This window comes from Odocoileus virginianus, chromosome 2, assembly GCF_023699985.2.
Source record: "Odocoileus virginianus isolate 20LAN1187 ecotype Illinois chromosome 2, Ovbor_1.2, whole genome shotgun sequence".
Classification (NCBI taxonomy): Eukaryota; Metazoa; Chordata; class Mammalia; order Artiodactyla; family Cervidae; genus Odocoileus; species Odocoileus virginianus.
The window spans coordinates 35,719,413-35,738,829 of record NC_069675.1 but is presented as its reverse complement, the minus strand read 5'-3'; the positions used below and the strand labels follow the sequence as shown (position 1 = coordinate 35,738,829).

At 38.6% G+C, this 19,417-nt stretch overlaps 1 protein-coding gene and 1 non-coding gene across 10 annotated transcripts in view; both read right to left on the bottom strand.

Annotated features, from left to right (window-relative positions):
- The window catches only part of EML6 (EMAP like 6), a 279,303-nt gene that overhangs the window by 154,812 nt on the left and 105,074 nt on the right, over positions 1-19,417 (bottom strand). For all 9 annotated transcript variants that reach the window (XR_011492041.1, XM_070478386.1, XM_070478384.1 and 6 more), the window contains exons 4-5: positions 17,444-17,542; positions 4,024-4,092 (exon numbers count right to left, since the gene is read on the bottom strand). Coding sequence is in view for 8 of the 9 variants with exons in the window: in XM_070478386.1 (XP_070334487.1) it covers positions 4,024-4,092; positions 17,444-17,542 (168 nt within the window). In the remaining variant the exon portion in view is untranslated. The remainder of the gene's footprint in view (positions 1-4,023; positions 4,093-17,443; positions 17,543-19,417) is intronic.
- Positions 9,657-9,739, bottom strand: LOC139031711 (small Cajal body-specific RNA 18). The gene has a single exon (XR_011484188.1). It is a non-coding gene; the product is annotated as a small Cajal body-specific RNA 18 (non-coding RNA).

The window sequence follows — 19,417 nt, the reverse complement described above, 5'->3', positions numbered from 1 at the left end:
GCACTGCTTTGCTTCAACAAAAATCAGCTCTCTGCACAAGGATTATAAAGTATTTATGAAGCCCTAAGGACATGTGATAGCTCTGAATAGTAGAACCTGTACACTCAACTTTTTGTCCCCTGCTTTTTCATTACTTTTTATTTTGGAAGAAATTTTATGTTATTGTAAAATAATTTTAAAATACAGGGAAAATTTAAAAACCATCGACTCACTACTCAAAGATAACTGTTTAATATTTTGGGAGAGCCTTTCAATTTATTTCCTACACGAAAGAATATTTTTAAAGTAAAAATATCAAAGACTCAAATTTACCCCACTCAGAGGCAGACTGTTCATAGATCTTAAATATGCCATTAAATAACATTAAGCAGTCCTCTAAAACATGACTTATAATGATAGAACAGTATTTCTTCATATGCATATACCAAATTTTATTTAACTACCTGGAGGCAGAGGGTTTCAAGTCTTTAGTTTTATTTGCTATTGATAAGTTATTTAGTAATGGACCAGTGCTTGGTTCACACTCCTAAGAATTTCCTTGGGTTAAATTACAGGATATAAAATTATTTGCAGTCCTTACTTTGGCAGTACACATAGTAAAATTGGGATGAAACTGTTTCAAAGAGTGTCAACACTTCTAAGGCAATTGACAGGCATTGCCAAATTTCTAGACTGAAAGACCATATTCATTTATGCTTCCATCAGCAAGGTTTGAGAGGGTTCATTCCCCAAATCTTTCTCGATACCAGATCATCTTGATTAAAAACACTGCTATTTTAAAGTATCTATTACTTAGTTATAGATGAGATTTAATATTTTCAAGTGTCTATCAGCAGACAATCGATAAAAACAAATATTTTTGACGCTCTTTGTCCATTCTGTAGATTTGCTAGAGGTCTTTACATTTCAAGAACAAGTCAACATTCTATGCTGTTGCTTATACTCTTCTAGTTTGTGATCTGCCTGTTTATTTCTTGAGGGTAGCAGGAAGGTAAACAGAATATTTTAATATTTATATAGTTGAACCTATCATATTATTCTTTGATAGAAGAAACTTTTACCCATTAAGGTATGGAGAAGCCATTCTGGCTTATACCTGATTTGGCCTGAACTTTATGTGAACTAGAACAGCTTGACTTGTGCCCTGTCAAACATACGTTGTACATCTACTTTAACCATTAAAGAACGCATTATCCACAGGTAAAGAGTGTCTTTTTTGAAGGTAGGAACAAATGCCTCCCTTCCATGACGCCCATGCTACTACTCCTATGAAGACAAGGTTCCCTTCCCAGATTCCAAGGTCATGCTGTCTCTGTGTATGCACTAATCTGAAATTATGAATAGTGAAGTGACAGTGTTAGCTGCTCAGTTGTGTCTGACTCTTTGCATCCCCATGGATTGTAGCCTGCCAGTCTCCTCTGTTCATGGAATTCTCCAGGTAAGAATACTGGAATGGGTGGCCATTCCCTTCTCCAGAGGATCTCCCCCACCCAGGGATCAAACACAGTCTCCTCCATTGCAGGCAGATTCTTTACCCTCCGAGCCACCAAGGAAGCCCACATCTCTGTTGGAACCTTGAAGGAAAGTACCTGTCATGTTTGATGTATGTATGTTCTTGTTTCAACAAAATATAAAAGTGTGTTGAAAACTATGTTTCTCCAGAATGCTTTATTCCTTGGTGGAGCCTGCACTCCTGGGCTAGTCCTCAGCTTGGTTAGAATAAAACTCCCTTCCATTTCTTACTATGTATTGTTTATTGGTTATTTTTGTCAAATACCTTTATGGTTTCTTTATTTACTTTTACATTTAAAACTACCTTTCTCCAACTGGAAAGAAATTAAATATTTACTTATACATTCCTCTAGTTATTTTAGAGTTTTTTAAACATTTAACTCTTTAATTCACAAATAGTTTATTGCAGTATATGCTATGAAGTAATGACATACAATGAGAATAATAAACTGCTCTAGTGCCCATTTGTCAGAGATAGTATTATACCCTAAATTGTCATTCATATTAAGGTCTATTTCTCAATTTAGTTTCTTTTTTGTTGGTGTTTATCTATCTTTACCACAGCCTTATTTTAATATTTGAAACTTCATAGCAGGCTTTAGTAAATAGTAGTGCATATTCTTTTTTTTTTAATTTATTTTTCAATTGAAGGATAGTTGCTTTACACAATTTTGTTGTTTTCCATCAAGCATCAACATGAATCAGCCATAGGTATACATATGCCCCCCTCCCTTGAACTTCTCATGTTACTTTTCATTACTCTTTTTTTATCCCAAAGTTGTGGCTATTCTCACTCTTCATTCTCATAGATGAACTTATTCATGCTAAGTTGCTTTAGTCGTGTCTGACTCTTTGTGACCCTATGGACTGTAGCCCACCAGGCTCCTCTGTCCATGGAATTCTCTAGGCAAGAATACTAGAGTGGGTTGCTATGCCCTTCTCCAGGGAATTGTCCCAATCCAGGGATCAAACTCGGGTCTCTTACCTCTACCTGCATTGGCAGGTTCTCTGCCACTAGTGCCACCTGGAAAGCCTATAGATAGATTAACTTAGAATAACTTCAAGGGAAATATCAGATAATAATGAAGTTTATAAAGATTTTAATTGAACTTGTATTAAATATATATTAACTTGGAGATAAATAAATGGAGATTTATAATTTTTATACTTCATGTCCAAAATTAAAGTTCTCTTTCCCCATTTGCAGAAGTCTTCTTTTACATCCCTCTGTAAAGTTTTATGCAAGTGAAAGTGCAAGGGCAAGTCACTCAGTTGTGTCTGACTCTTTGTGACCCCAAGGACTGTATAGTCCACGGGAGTGGGTAGTCTTTCCCTTCTCCAGGGGATCTTCCCAACTCAGGGATCAAACCCCAGTCTCCCACATTGCAGGCAGATTCTTTACTAGCTGAGCTACAAGGGAAGCCCAAGAATACTGGAGTGGGTAGCCTATAGCTTCTCCAGAGGATCTTCCCAACCCAGGAATTGAACCAGGGTCTTCTGCATTGCAGGCAGATTCTTTACCAACTGAGTTATAAGGGAAGCCTGTAAAGTTTTATAATAGTCTTTAAATCTTTCATATTTCTTGTTATATTTACTTTTGAGCATTTTATCATGTCTCTTTCAGCATTAAGTAGGAATAATGGAAAGGATCATGAAAAACTAGACTAAAACTAGAACAAAAGAACTGGGAAACAGGAGGCGCTGGTTGGAGGAATAATACAGACAGCTACTCCAATCATACAGAAATGGACGATTTTTATATCAGCAGAGATCAACATATACTCTATTCAGCATGTAACCTACCTTTATTGTCTTTTATTTATGGACTTTATTTTCTATTATCTACAAACTTATAGTCAGAAGATCCCAGGACATATCCCTGGGTCCAGGGAAATTTTTGCTATGTCAGAGCAAAGGATGTTGATGGTGTTAATCATGCTACCTGTGTAACAAAATAGAGAAGCAAATAGACGGAGGCAGGTCCTGGGCCACTAGCAGTATTACAGGCTGTGTAGTCCACAGGAAAATGGAGGCATTTAAAAGCCAGTGACCCATGGAGGTTTGTGCTATGTCTCTCCTTCTTTCTATATCCAACATAACATGGCGCCTTTCTTCTAAGAGAACATAGCAACATGTCAAAAAAGTTTTGACATGCAATATGTATAAACATTCATAATGTAAAAACTTAATTCACGAACTTAAAATCAGAACTGTTTTAAAACATGCAATTCTGAAAGTATTGAGTCTTCTTTATAATATGTAATTGATATAAAGTTTCCTTTTTAGCTACCAGCTGGGCACTTTGCTTGATTGTTGTTACACAGCATTTCTGAAACAGAGGCCCATCAGCTGAAGTAAGCAGGCTTCAGGATCAGAGATGCAGGTAAGAAGCCTCTAAATTTAAGGGGGGAAATGTAAAGTTGAGTAGTTTCTCAATACCAATTATACACATAGACATCTAAAATTGTTTTCATATGAGGTACCCAAACTTCTTTTAAATAACTGCTTTACCTTTATATGTTTCACTCCACAGCTAACCACTCTGTTTGGCTGATATGGATCCCAGGAAATATCAAAAATCTGTTTAAAAAAGACAGAAAGTTTCACATTCATGAGTTTTTGCCTTCTTTAAGATACTGTCCAATTGCCAAGATCCTCTCACACTCAGAACACAAGGTCATCCACACAAATGGAGGATTTGGCTCTGGATATAAGTCAGGAATTGCTAATACACATTTTATCATTTTGTATCTATTTACCTTAGACCTGAATGGAGAAGAAAATAATTAACCATAAATACTGAGAACAAACTAGTGTCACATTTTTAATTTTACCAGGGTAAACAAACCGATGATTTAGGATCATTCATCAAAATTTTTGGTTCTCTACAATGTTAATAAAACACTTTTGAGATAGAGTTACAATAAAAACAAAGAGAATGGCAATTGTTTAAGTGCATATTACCCCAGGCCCGTGTCAGAGATTCTGATTTAGTGGATTGGAAATTGGGTGGATTTAGTGGGATCACCACATTCCACTAATGTAGTAGAAATTTAGTGGATCAAGCACATGCATTTAAAAACACAGCCCAGAAGATGCTGATGTAGGTGGTTCATGGATCACATTCTATGAAGCTCTAACAGAAAGAAGGACCAATCATCAGAGGCAGAGACTAACCAAAGAAAGAGGCTGCTATCACATAGGAAGGAGCTATTGCTCCAATCATCAGACAAAGGAGGAGAACTTTTGGTTAGGTAGAAAGAAACAATTATGAACCACAGAAGAGCCCTGAAGCCTGAAGCTATTTGAGCTCAGGCAAGTCTTAGCATCTCTAAACTTAACCTCATCTTCTCAAAAATGAATGAGTCACCTCAGTTCTGCTGTGAGGTCAATTAAGATAATGTAATGTATGTATGATCATTTTGAAGACTACAAAGCACTGATTATATAAATTAGTGCTAGTTATTAAGTACTTTAGCCACTAAAATAATCTTGAAAAACCATCTGCCTATAATCAACCAATAATAATTCATACTGACAACAGTAATAAAGAGCAAAACTATGTGATACAGATTATGGAGACTGGGAGAACAGTGTTCCAAAAATGGAGTTTCATTAAAATATTCTGGGTCCTTAAAGAGTTCTCACTAGATAGCACTGTACTTTTTACAATCTACTCCTAACTGGAAAGTGTACAGTACATTAAAAAAACAATAGCAAAATCATTTATTGATGCATCCCGACTCAACTACTTTATAATATACAATGGGATCATAAGACAGCAGAAATAGTAATATCCAAAATGCAAGGGATAAGCAGGAGACAAGGCGGCAGAGGAGGACTTGAACTCACCTCCTCTCATGAAAACACCAAAATCACACCTAACTGCTGAACAACCATTTATAAAAAAGACTCAAATTACCCACCCCCAAAGTCTACACCCAAAGACAGAAGAAGCCACAACAAGATGGTAGAAGGGGCATGTTCACAATATAATCAAATTACAGACCTGCTGGATGGGAGACCAACAAGCTGAAAAATAATTATTGGATTGGTCAAAGAGTTCATTTGGGTTTTCTGTAATACATAATGGAAAAACTCAATTAAATTTTTTGACCAATCTAATATATCAGAGGTTCTCCCACAGGAGTGAGTTCTGAACCCCATGTCAGGCACCCCAGCCTGGGTGGTCTGGCATCAGGAGAAGGAGCCCTGAGAGCATTTGGCTTTGAAGGTCGGTGGGGCTCGAGTGCAGGAGCGCCACAGAACTGGGGAAAAGAGAGACTCCACTCTTGGAGACTGCACACAAGCTTTCGTGTGCACGGGGACCCAGGGCAAAGCAGACCCTTCAAGGAAGGGTCTTTCAGGAGGCAGGGGGGTTGGCGGTGGCTCACTGTGGGAGCAAGGGCACTGGTGGTGGAGATCCCCGAGAATATTCACTGGCATGAGCTCTCCAGGAAGTGACTAATTTGGTTGCCATTTTGGCACCAAGACCTGCCTCACCCAACAGCCTGCAGGTTCCAGGGCCAGGATGTCTCAGGCCAAACCATCAACAGGGTTGGAAAACAGCCCTGCCTACTAGCAGACAGTCTATCTAAAGCCATCCTAAGCCAACAGCTGCCTATAAACACACCCCTTGACATGTTCTGCCCCCCAGAGAGACAAAACCCAGCTCTACTCACAAGGGTGCAAGCACTAGTCCCTACTACCAGAAAGCCTGCGCAAGCCCCTGAAGTAGCCTCGTCCATGAGGGGGCAAGACACCAGAATGAAGAGGAACTACAGTCCTGCAGCCTAAGAAACGGACACCACAAACACAGAAGGTCAGACAAAATGAGACGGCAGAGAAATATGCTCCAGATGAAAAAATAAGATGAAACCCCAAAAGAATAGTTAAGTGAAGTGGAGACAAGCAATCTACCTGAAAAAGTACGCAGAGTAATGATAGTAAAGACAATCTAAGATCTCAGGGGGAAAAAATGGAAGCACAGGCTAAGAGGATACAAGAAATATTTAATAAAGACTAGCTTTAAAGGTCAGAGATGAACAATACAACAATTGAAATGAAAAATGCCTAGGAAGAATCAATAATAGAATAAATGAGGCAGAAGAATAAATGAGACGAAAGACAGACTGGTGGAAATCAATGCTGCAGAAAAGAATAAAGAAAAAAAGAATGAAAAGAAATGAGGACAGTCTCAGAGATTTCTGGGAGAACATTAAATGCACCAAATTCACTTTATAGGGGTCCCAGAAGAAGAGAGACAGAACCTGAGAATATATTTGTAGAGATAAAAGCCGAAAACTTCCCTAATATGGGGAAAGAAACACTCATTCAAGTCCAGGGAGTTCAGAGAGTCCCATACAGGATAAACCCAAGGAGGAAAACATCGAGACACATAGTAATCAAATTGACAAAATTTAAAGAAAAAGAGTAAAAGGAACAAGCAACATACATATGAAATCCCCAGAAGGTTTACCAGCTGATTTTTCAGCAGAAACTGCAGAAGGGAGTGACACAATATAGTTTAAAGAGATGAAAGGGAAAAACTTACAGCTAAGAACATTCTACCCAGTAAGGCTCTCATTCAGATTCAAAGGAGATAACAAAAGCTTTACAGAGAAGCAAAGGCTAACAGAATTCAGCACCACCAAACCAGTTCTACAACAAGTGCCAAAGGAAGCTCTCCAGTTGAAAAAGAAAAGGCCACAGGTATAAACAAGAAGATTATAAATGGGAAAGCTCACTGGTAAAGGTAAACACAAAGTAAAAACAGGAAATTTTCTACACACAAATCTGGTATCAAACCAGCAATCATGACAAGAGAAGAACACACATGCAGGATTTGGAAAAGGATTTGAAACTGAGAGACTACTAACTTAAAACAATCGTTTGTATGTGTGTGTTTATATGTGTGTGTGTATACACACACACACACACACACACACACAGTCTGCTATATTAAAATCTCATGGGAACTGAAAATCAAAAATACACAATAGATACACACACAAATAAAAAGCAATCCAAACACAATACTAAAGATAGTCATCAAATCATAAGAGAACAAAAAAGGTAGGGAAGAAAAAAGACATACGAAAACAAATCCAAAACACTTAAAAAGATGGCTCCAACCAAAAGATACAGACAGGCTGAATGGATACAAAAACAAGACATATACATATATGCTGTCTACAAAAGACCCACTTCAGATCTAGGGACACATACAGGCTGAAAGTGGGGGGATGGAGAAAGGTATTTCGCACAAATGGAAAGCAAAAGAAAGCTGGAGTAGTAATATTCATATCAGACAAAATAGACTTAAAAATAAGGACAGTGACAAGAGACAAAGAAGGACACTGCACAATAACAAAGGGATCAATCTAAGAACAAGATATAAACATGATCTAAGAACAAGATATAAACATTACAAATATATTAATGTATGTACCCAAAATAGGAGCACTCCAATATAAAGGGCAAACACTAACAGCCATAAAAGGAGAAATTGACAGTAACACAATAATAGTGGGGAACTTTAACACCCAGTTACATCAATATACAGATTATCCAGACAAAATCAATAAGGAAACACAGTTCTTAAATGACACATTAGACCAGATGAATTAATTATAAATCAATCACAAGAAAAAACTCATAAAAAACACAAACATGTGGAGGTTAAACAATGTTACCAAACAACGAAAAGATCACTGAAGAAATCAAAGAGGAAATTTAAAAAATACTTAGAGACAAATACCAAAGAAAATATAACAACCCAAAAATTATGGGACAAAGCCAAAGCAGTTCTAAGAAGGAAATGTATAGCAAGGTAGTCTTACCACTGAGCTACCTGGGAAGCCTTCAGTGGTTTAAAAAAAAAAAAAAAGCACCTGTGATGCAGAAGACAGGAGTTCAATCCCTGGGTCAGGAAGATCCCCTGGAGAAGGAAAGAGCAACCCACTCCATTATTCCTGCCTGGGAAATCCCATGGACAGAGAAGTCTGGCAGGCTATAGTCCATGGGGTCACAAAAGATAGTCAGATTTGGCTTAGTGACTAAATAATAGCAACAACAATCTTACCTCAGGAAACAAGTAAAATTTCAAACAAACAACTTAATCTTATAGCGAAAGCAAATAGAGAAAGAAGCAGAAACAAACCCAAAGTTAGTGGAAGAAAAGTAAACACAAAGATCAGAGAAAATAATTGAAATACAAAACTAAAAGCTGCTTCTTTGAAAACATAAACAAAATTCATAATCCTTTAGCCAGACTCCCATCCAAGTAACTAAACCAGTCCCAACCCTGCTTAGCTTCCAAGACCAGGCGAGATCAGGCAGGTTCAGGATGATATGGCCACAGACTAGCCAGGCTCATCAAGAGAAAAAGGGAGAGGGCTCAAATCAATTAAATTAGAAATGAAAAAGAAGTTACAACTGACACCACAGAAACACAAGGGATCATAAGAAACTACGATAAGCAGCTATATGCTGATAAAATGGACAGTCTAGGAGAAATGGACAAATTCTTAGAAAAGTAAGCCTTCCAAGACTGAACCAGGAAGAAATAAAAAATATGAACAGACCAATCGCAAGTACTGAAATTGAAACTGCGATTTAAGAACTTCCAATAAACAAAGAGGGAGACAGAGGATTAGATGGTTGGATAGCATTACCAACTCAACATGAGTTTGAGCAAATTGCAGGAGACAGTGAAGGACAGGAAAGGCCGGCATGCTGCAGTCCATGGAGTTGCACAGAGTTGGACACAACTTAGTGATTAAAAAACAACAACAAAAGTCCAGGAACATGTGACTGCACAGGTGAATTCCAACAAACATTTAAAGAACTATCACCTATCCTTCTGAAATTCTCCAAAAAACTGCAGAGGAAGAAATACTCCCAAACTCATTTTATGAGGCCAGAATCACTTTGATAAAAAAAAAAAAAAACAGATAAAGATATCACACAAAAAGGAAAATTACAGGCCAGTATCACTGATAAATTCCAAAAAAACACCTACTTTTGCTTCACTGACTATGATAAAGCCTTTGACTGTGTGGATCACAACAAACTGGAAAATTCTTAGAGATGGGACTACCAGATCACCTTAACTGTCTCTTTTTTTTCTTTTTTCTTTTCTTCGGTCTCAGTTCGTTCTCAGAACACGCTCCATCACCTAGTTCCCAGAACTCATATTGCGCAGTGGTCACGTCATCATCAACCAACTGTCTCTTGAGAAACCGGTACGCAGGTCAAGGAGCAACACTTAGAATCAGATATGGAACAACACATTGGTCAAAGTTGGGAAAGGAGTACGACAAGGCTGTATATTGTTACCTAGCTTACTGAACTTGTACGCAGAATACATTATGTGAAATGCTAGGCTGGATGAATCATAAACTGGAATCAAGATTGTAGGGACAGACATTACCAGAAAAATGCAAATCAAAACCTCAATGAGGTACCATTACACGCCAGTCAGGATGGCTGCTATCCAAAAGTCTACAAGCAATAAGTGCTGGAGAGGGTGTGGAAAAAAGGGAACCCTCTTACACTGTTGGTGGGAATGCAAACTAGTACAGCCACTATGGAAAAGAGTGTGGCGATTCCTTAAAAAAACTGGAAATAGAACTGCCATATGACCCAGCAATACCACTTCTGGGCATACACACTGAGGAAACCAGATCTGAAAGAGACACATGCACCCCAATGTTCATCGCAGCACTGTTTATAATAGCCAGGACATGGAAGCAACCTAGATGCCCATCAGCAGACGAATGGATGAGGAAGCTGTGGTACATATACACCATGGAATATTACTCAGCCATTAAAAAGAATTCATTTGAATCAGTTCTAATGAGATGGATGAAGCTGGAGCCCATTAAACAGAGTGAAGTAAGCCAGAAAGATAAAGAACATTACAGCATACTAACACATATATATGGAATTTAGAAAGATGATAATGATAACCCTATAGGCAAAACAGAAAAAGAGACACAGATGTACAGAACAGACTTTTGGACTCTGTGGGAGAAGGCGAGGGTGGGATGTTTCGAGAGAACAGCATGTATATTATCTATAGTGAAACAGATCACCAGCCCAGGTGGGATGCATGAGACAAGTGCTCAGGGCTGGTGCACTGGGAAGACCCAGAGGGATGGGATGGGGAAGGAGGCGGGAGCAGGGATTGGGATGGGGAACACATGTAACTCCATGGCTGATTCATGTCAATGTATGACAAAACCCACTGAAATGTTGTGAAGTAATTAGCCTCCAACTAATAAAAATAAACGAAAAAAAAAAAAGATTGTAGGGAGAGATATCAACTTTAGATATGCAGATGATACCACTCTAAATGGCAGAAAGTGAAGAGGAACTAAACAGACACTCGATGAGGGTGAAAGAGGAGAATGAAAAAGCTGGCTTAAAACTCAACATTCAAAAAATGAAGATCAGGGCATCTGGTCCCATGACTTCATGGCAAATAGAAGGGGGAAAAATGGAAGGAGTGACAGATTTTATTTTCTTGGGCTCCAAAAATCACCGTGGATGATGACCACAGCCATGAAATGAAGAAACACTTGCTTCTTGGAAAGAGAGCTATGACAAACCTTGACAGCATATTAAAAAGTAGAGACATTACTTTGCCAACAAAGATCTATATAGTCAAACCTATGGTTTTTCCAGTAGTCATGTATGGATGTGAGAACTGGACCATAAAGAAGGCCGAGCACTAAAGAACTGATATTTTCAAACTGTGCCGGAGAAAACTCCTTGAGAGTTACTTGGACAGCAAAGAAATCAAACCAATCAATCCTAAAGGAAATCAACTCTTGAATATTCATTGGAAGGACTGATGCTGAAGCTCCAATACTTTGGCCACCTGATGTGAAGAGCCAACTCACTGGAAAAGACCCTGATGCTGGGAAAGATTGAAGGCAAAAGAGCGAAGCAACAGAAGATGAGATGGTTGGATGGCATCATAGACTCAATGGACATGAGTTTGAGCAAACTCTGGGTGATAGTGAAGGATAAGGAAACCTGGAGTGCTGCAATCCATGGGGTCACAGAGACATGACTGAGTGACTGAACAACAACAAATCACTGAAGAATACAGACACAAAAATCCTCAACAAAATACTACCAAATTCAATCCAACAATACATTAAAAGGATCATACACACCATGATCAAGTGGGATTTATCCCAGTATGCTAGGATTCTTCAACATCCACAAATCAGTGTGATACACCACATTAACAAACTGAAGGTTAAAAACTATACAATCAACTCAATAGATGAAGAAAAAAATTTTTTGACAAAATTCAACACCCATTTACGATAAAAAAAAATAAAAATAAACTCTCCAGAAAGTAAGCACATGAGGGAACCTTCTTCAACATAATAAAGGTCCTATATGATAAACCCATTGCTAACATCATTCTCAATGGTTTAGAACTGAACACATTTCCTCCAACATCACAAATAAGACAAGAATGTCCACTCTCGCTAGTTTTATTCAACATAGTTTTGGAAGTCCTCACCATGGCACTCAAAGAAGAAAACTAAATAAAAGGAATCCAAATTGGAAAACAAAAAGTAAAACCACCACTGTTTGCAAATGACATGATACTGTATGTAGAAAACCCTAAAGATGCTACAACCACTAGATCTCATTAATGAATTCAGTAAAGTTGCAGGATACAAAATTAATACATAGAAATATTTTCCATTCCTATACACTAACAATGAAAGATCACAAGGGGAAGTTAAGGAAACAATCCTATTTACCATCCCATCAAAAAGAACAAAATATCTAGGAATAAACCTAGCTAATGGCAATCTACTCCAGTATTCTTGCCTGGAGAATCCCATGGACAGAGGGGCTGGCGGGCTACAGTCTGTGGGGTCGCAAAGAGTCAGACATGGCTAAGTGACTAACACTAAGGAGGCAGAAGACTTGTACTCAAAAAACTGTAAGAAGGTGATGAAAGAAATCACAGTTGATACAGACAGATGGAAAGATATAGCACATTCTTGTATTAGAATAATCAATATTGTTAAAATGACTATACCACCCATGGTAATCTACAGATTCAATGCAATTTCTATTAAATTACTGATGGCATTTTTCACAGAATTAGAACAAAAAGACCCAAGATGGACGGGTCATGGTGGAGAGTTCTGACAACGTGGTCCACTGGAGAAGGGAATGGCGAACCACTTCAATACTCTTGCCTTCAGAACCCTATGAACAGTATGAAAAGGCAAAAAGATACGACACTGGAAGATGAACTCCCCATGTTAGTAGGTCCCAATATGCTACTGGGGAAGAGCAGAGAAATAGATCCAGAAAGAAGGAAGACACTGAGCCAAAGTGAAAACAGCGCCCAGTTGCGGAAATAAAGTCTGATGCTGTAAAGGACAATTGCATAGGAACCTGGAATGTTAGGTCCACAAATCAAGGTAAATTGGAAGTGGTCAAACAGGAGATGGCAAGAGTGAACATCAACATTTTAGGAATCAGTGAACTAAAATGGAGCAGAATGGGCAAATTTAATTCAGATGACCATTATATCTACTACTGTGGGCAAGAATCCCTTAGAAGAAATGGAGTAGCCTCACAGTCAACAAAAGAGTCTGAAATGCAGTACTTGGGTGCAATCTCAAAATGACCTCTGTGTGCTTTCAAGACAAACCACTCAATGTCACAGTAATCCAAGACTATGCCCCAGTGACTAATGCCAAAGAAGCTGAAGTTGAACTGTTCTGTGAAGACCTATAAGACATTCTAGGACTAACACCGAAAAAAGATGTTCTTTTCATCATAGGTAACTGGAATGCAGAAGGAGGAAGTTAAGAGATACCTGGAGTACCAGGCAAGTTTGGCCTTGGAGCACACAATGAAGCAGGCAAAGGCTAACAGAGTTTTCCCAACAGAACACGATGGTCATAGCAAACACCCTCCTCCAACAACACAAGAGACGACTCTACACATGAACATCACCAGATGGTCAATACTGAAATCAGACTGATTATATTCTTTGCAGCTAAAGATGGAGATGCTCTATACAGTCAGCAAAAACAAGACCGGGAGCTGACTATGGCTCAGATCATGAACCCCTTAGTGCCAAATTCAGACTTAAACTGAAGAAAGTAGGGAAAACCACTAGACCATTCAGGCATGACCTAAATCAAATCCCTTATGATTATACAGTGGAAGTGACAAATAGATTCAAGGGATTAGATCTGATGGGGTGCCTGAAGAACTATGGATGGAGGTTTGTAACAGGAGGTGGTGGTCAAGACCATTCCCAAGAAAAAGAAATGTAAAAAGGCAGAATGGTTGTCTGAGGAGGCCTTACAAATAGTTGAGAAAAAAAGAGAAGGCAAAGGAGAAAAGGAAAGATATACCCATCTGAATGCATAGCTCCAAAGAATAGCAAGAAAAGATAATACAACCTTCCTGAAAAGACCCTGATGCTGGGAGGGATTGGGGGCAGGAGGAGAAGGGGACGACAGAGGATGAGATGGCTGGATGGCATCACCGACTCAATGGGCACGAGTTTGAGTAAACTCCAGGAGTTGGTGATGGACAGGGAGGCCTGGTGTGCTGCAATTCATGGGGTCGCAAAGAGTTGGACTCGACTGAGTGACTGAACTGAAATGATCAATGCAAGGAAATAGAAGAAAACAGTAGAATGGGAAAGACTAGAGATCTCTTCAAGAAAATCAGAGATACCAAGGGAACATTTCATGCAAAGATGGGCACAATAAAGAACAAAAATGGTATGAACCTAACAGAAGCAGAAGATATTAAGAAGTGGCAAGAATACACAGAAGAACTATACAAAAAAGATATTCATGACCCAGATTAACACAATGGTGTGATCACTCACCTAGAGTCAGACATCCTGGAGAGCCTTAGGGAACATTACTACGAACAAAACTACTGGAGGTGGTGGAATTCAAGCTGAGCTATGAAGGATGATGCTGTTAAAGTGCTGCACTCAATATCTCAGCAAATTTGGAAAACTCAGCAGTGGCCACAGGACTGGAAAAGGTCAGTTGTCATTCAAATCCCAAAGAAAGGAAATCCCACAGAATGTTCAAACTACTGCACAATTGCACTCATCTCACATGCTAGCAAAGTAGTGCTCAAAATTCCAAGCTAGGCTTCAACAGTACGTGAACCAAGAACTTCCAGATGTTCAAGCTGGATTTAGAAAAGACACTGGAACCAGAGATCCAATTGCCAATATACACTGGATCATAGAAAAAGCTAGAGAATTCCAGAAAAATATCTACTTCTGCTTCATTGACCACACTAAAGCCTTTGACTGTATGGATCGCAACAAACTATGGAAAATTCTTAAAGAGATGGGAATACCAGACCACCTCACCTGCCTCCTGAGACACCTGTATGCAGGTCAAGAAGAAACAGTAATAACCAGAAATGGAACAAGAGACTGGTTCAAAATTGGGAAAGTAGTACATCAGGGCTGTATATTGTTACCCTTCTTATTTAACTTATATGCAGAGTACATCATGTGATATGTCAGGATGGATGAAGCACAAGCTGGAATCAAGATTGCAGGGAGAAATATCAATAACCTCAGATATGCAGATGACACCACCCTTACGGCAGAAAACAAAGAGAAATTAAAGAGCCTCTTGATGAAAGTGTAAGAGAAGAGTGAAAAAGTTGGCTTAAAACTCAATATTCAAAAAACTAAGATCATCTCATCACTGGGATGGGATGGTCCCATCACTTCACAGCAAAAAACATGGGACACGATGGAAATGGTGAAAGACTTTATTTTCTTGGGTTCTAAAATCACTGCAGATGGTGAATGCAACCATGAAATTAAAATACGCTTGCTCCTTGGAAGAAAAGCTATGACCAACCTGAACAGCATATTAAAAAGCAGAGACATTATTTGGCTGACAGAAGTCCATCTAGTCAAAGCTATGATTTTTCCAGTAGTCATGTAAGGCTGTGAGAGTTGGACCATAAGGAAAGCTGAGTGCCAAAGAATTGATGCTTTTGAACTGTGGTGTGGAGAAGACTCTTGAGAATCTCTTGGACTGCAAGGAGATCAAATCAGTCAATCCTAAAGGAAATCAGTTCTGAATATTCACTGGAAGGACTGACGCTGAGGCTAAATATCCAATACTTTGGCCATCTGATGCGAAGAGCTGACTCATCAGAAAAGACCCTGATGCTGGGAAAGATTGAAGGCAGGAGAAGGGGATGACAGAGGATGAGATGGTTGGATGGCAGTACCAACTCGATGGACATGTGTTTGAGCAAGCTCAAACTTCCCTGGTGACAGACAAGGAAGCCTGGCATGCTGTAGTCCTGGGGGTTGCAAAGAGTCTGACAGGACTGAGGGACTGAACTGAGAGCAAAAGGAATTTTTAACGTGTGTGTGTTAGTCACTCAGTCATGTCTGACTCTTTGCAACCTTGTGGACTGTAGCCCACCAGGCTCCTCTGTCCATGGGATTCTCCAGGCAAGAATACTGGAGTGGGTTGCCATTTCCTTCTCCAGGGGATCTTCCCAATCCAGGGGTCAAACCTGGTTCTCCTGCATGGCAGGCTGAGTCTTTACCAGCTGGGTCACCACTTCTGTCCATTTAGTGTGTGCATTCTGTGTACTCAGTCGCTTCAGTCACGTCCAACTCTTTGCAACCTAAGGACTGTAGCCCATCAGGCTCCTCTTTCCATGGGATTCTCCAGGCAAGAATACTGGAGTGGGTTGCCATTCCTTTCTCTCCAGGGGATCCTCCCAAACCAGGATCGAACCTGGGTCTCCTGCATTGCAGGCAGATTCTTTACCATCTGAGCTATCAGGGAAGCTCATAATTTTGGGGTGCCCTTAAAAGGACAATTCTCCCTAGATGAGTATACTATTCATATAAAGAAATCTTTTAGCATTCACATCAAGCAAGAGGCGTTGAATTTAATATTTAATTAGGGCCTCATTTTTCATGGAATTATATTTTGCAGGGGCTTCTCAGGCAGTCCTAGTGGTAAAGAACCTGCCTGCCAATGCAGGTAGATGTAAGAGATGTGGGTTCAACTGCTGGGTTGGGAAGATCTCTCTGGAGGAGGGCATGGCAACCCACTCCCGTATTCTTGTCTGGAGAATCCCATAGACAGAGGAGCCTGGTGGGCTATGGCCCATAGAGCTGCAAAGAGGTGGACACACTGATGTGATTTAGCACGCATGCATATTTTGCAGAAATACAGAACTAGGAATCAACGTAAGACAGTCATATAGAGTCATTTTCTAAAATTAGAAAATCAAGATGATAACGTAGTGAAATTATTTTAATTATTCCAGACAACTAGAGAAATAGATTTCCAACTAGCTAATGTACATGCCTGCTTCCTGTCCCATCTTTCCAGCTATGACTACATAGAATTATCATCTGTGATCACAATGACTTCAACATGAACAGTAAGGAGACCACAGTTAAATTCCAGGTTCTCAAATATAACAGAATCACATAGCTGTCATCACATTCATTTGAAATTCAAACATATATACTGGTAAACATATCTCTGTGAATATTACTTTCTAACAACTATTTCCATTTCTAGATGAATACATCGAAATGGTACATATAGTTTCAAATTCAATTCTATTTTTATTTTACAAAGCTAAGTGTCGGTATCAAAAGTTTATTTTACCAACGAACGGCAGTAACAGTTTAAAGTATCTGATCACCAGAAGTGATCATGCCAACATAGCTACTAATCATAAATTAATTTTCTTAAACAGTAAGTTTTTAAGTTGAATACAGAAGGAAAATCTACATGTGGCAAATTTACTTTAAAAACTATCACAACTTTGAGAGCTACATCACAGTTCCCCCACAGTAATGAAACCTGCGTGGCTTGATCCAACAAGGTCTTCTTACCCGGTCAGAGTGGCCAGTGGCTGAGGCCAGAAGTTTTCCCTTTCTCCAGTCCCAAATGCAGACTGTGTTTTTGGCATCCAGTCCCACAGAGGCTAAACGCTAAGAATAAGAACAAAAATTTAACTCCAGAAAAATGATGGGAAGATTTCCTATTATCCATGCTGTCTTTCAATGAATAGCTCTTATTGCCTACTGTGGGCCAGGTATTGAATTTCTTATGGGAAAAAAAAAGATTTCTCAAAACTAAAGATATCAAAGTAGATACTTTTCTATTAGCATATAATAAAATTTCAGTGACCTAAAACCTGCAACTAATTTAACATAATAACAAACATAATAAACATGCAAAATCTCATGAAGTCTCCGATTCACCAGTGAAAATCATAGGAACAGAACTAGAAGGGCGGGCTTAAATTTTTTTTAATTGGTTTTAAGAATCTAATATGGTTTTAAGAGAGTCTAGGATTCTTTAGTCAAAAGCCTCACCAAACAGTTAAAATGAATGGGTTTGACAAACACAAGGAGGATAAATCCCATTAATATTATCTTCATTCTTAAGTTTCATAATTTCACAAACACTTGAAGTGACTAGAGAAGGATACACAAGTTTAGTAAAAGTAACCTGATACTTCATCTCCAAAACTAAATTATTTGGATTCAGATCAGAAATCTGAAGGGAAAAGAAATCCAAAACCTGTGTATATACAAAATCAGTAGCATTGAAACACATATTAGTGACACCAAAACTGGAGTTTCTAGTAGAACAGCACTACTCGGGAAAAAAAAAAAAAAACAGCACTATGTAAGAGAGAGAGGTCTAGGCTGGGAGTAAGTAGATTTGGCTTCTCTTTTGACTTTGTGATTAGCTAGACATGGACATTAGAAAGTTAACTAAACTACTTAAATTTTCTGTTTTTTCAACTGTAAAATGAGTAAAAAGCATTTTTTTCTGTCTACAAAATACTGTTGTACGGACTGTGAAATAATGTGAAATAATGAAAAATCAAAGGGTTTTTAAGACATCACTACCCAAACAAAAGAGTATGTGAGCTTATGTGTTTCACTGAGTATGCATGTATACGCATATTCAAGCAATGAGAGACAGCCATATATGGCTAAATGTATACATGTGTTATGCAGAAATTAGTCAGGTTTCTTCACTAAAGGTGACTTCCATTAGGAATATTTAGGATTAAAAAATATACAGCTGGAGGGTCTAAAATGGATCCTTAATGAAAGCAGGTCTTTGCTGTAATTTTCAATTGAGAGTTCCAGCAATAGAAATGATTCTAGTACATGGTTGCATTTTTATCTATATATGAAAATTTGGAGTGGGTGGATTCCATTCAGCTTATTTTTTCTTTTCTCTTTACTTAAATAGAAAAGTAGTTAACACAAACATGGGCCCTAACGTAAAACCCACATAAGAAATGTGAAAAAGATTGAGAAAAAGCCAAAAGATATCTATTCTGTTCATTTGCAGTGACAGGCCCTATTGCTACTCGAAAAGCATTTCTATTGCCTTTTGTTGCTCATGAGGTGACAGGCCATTTGTCACTTTCTAAACATCACTCAATTTTAGTGAACTCTGTCCAGGGAAAAAGTAGATCTGAAGTCATAGGCATCAACAGGCCATGAAATCCATCACAGCAAACAAATAGGAGGGTGTTTTTCTCAACTGACAGTTATGCAAGTACCATGCAGTCCACCCCCACCTGTACCTTCAACATGGAACCTAAAAAAATAACAAGGATTCTAGCACAAAATAACATGAACAAAAAACTAAAAGTTACAGCTGGACCTCCCTCGGCTGCATTACATTTTCCCTGTGTGCTTCAGAACAAATTTTGATAAAGAGTGTTTGTTAGAAAAACAAAATCAGATTAGAGAATGTGCACGTGAGTTCACATCTAAGCAGTCATCTCCACTTGCATATGCATTCTGATACATTCAACCTAATCAGGAAGTCAGTAA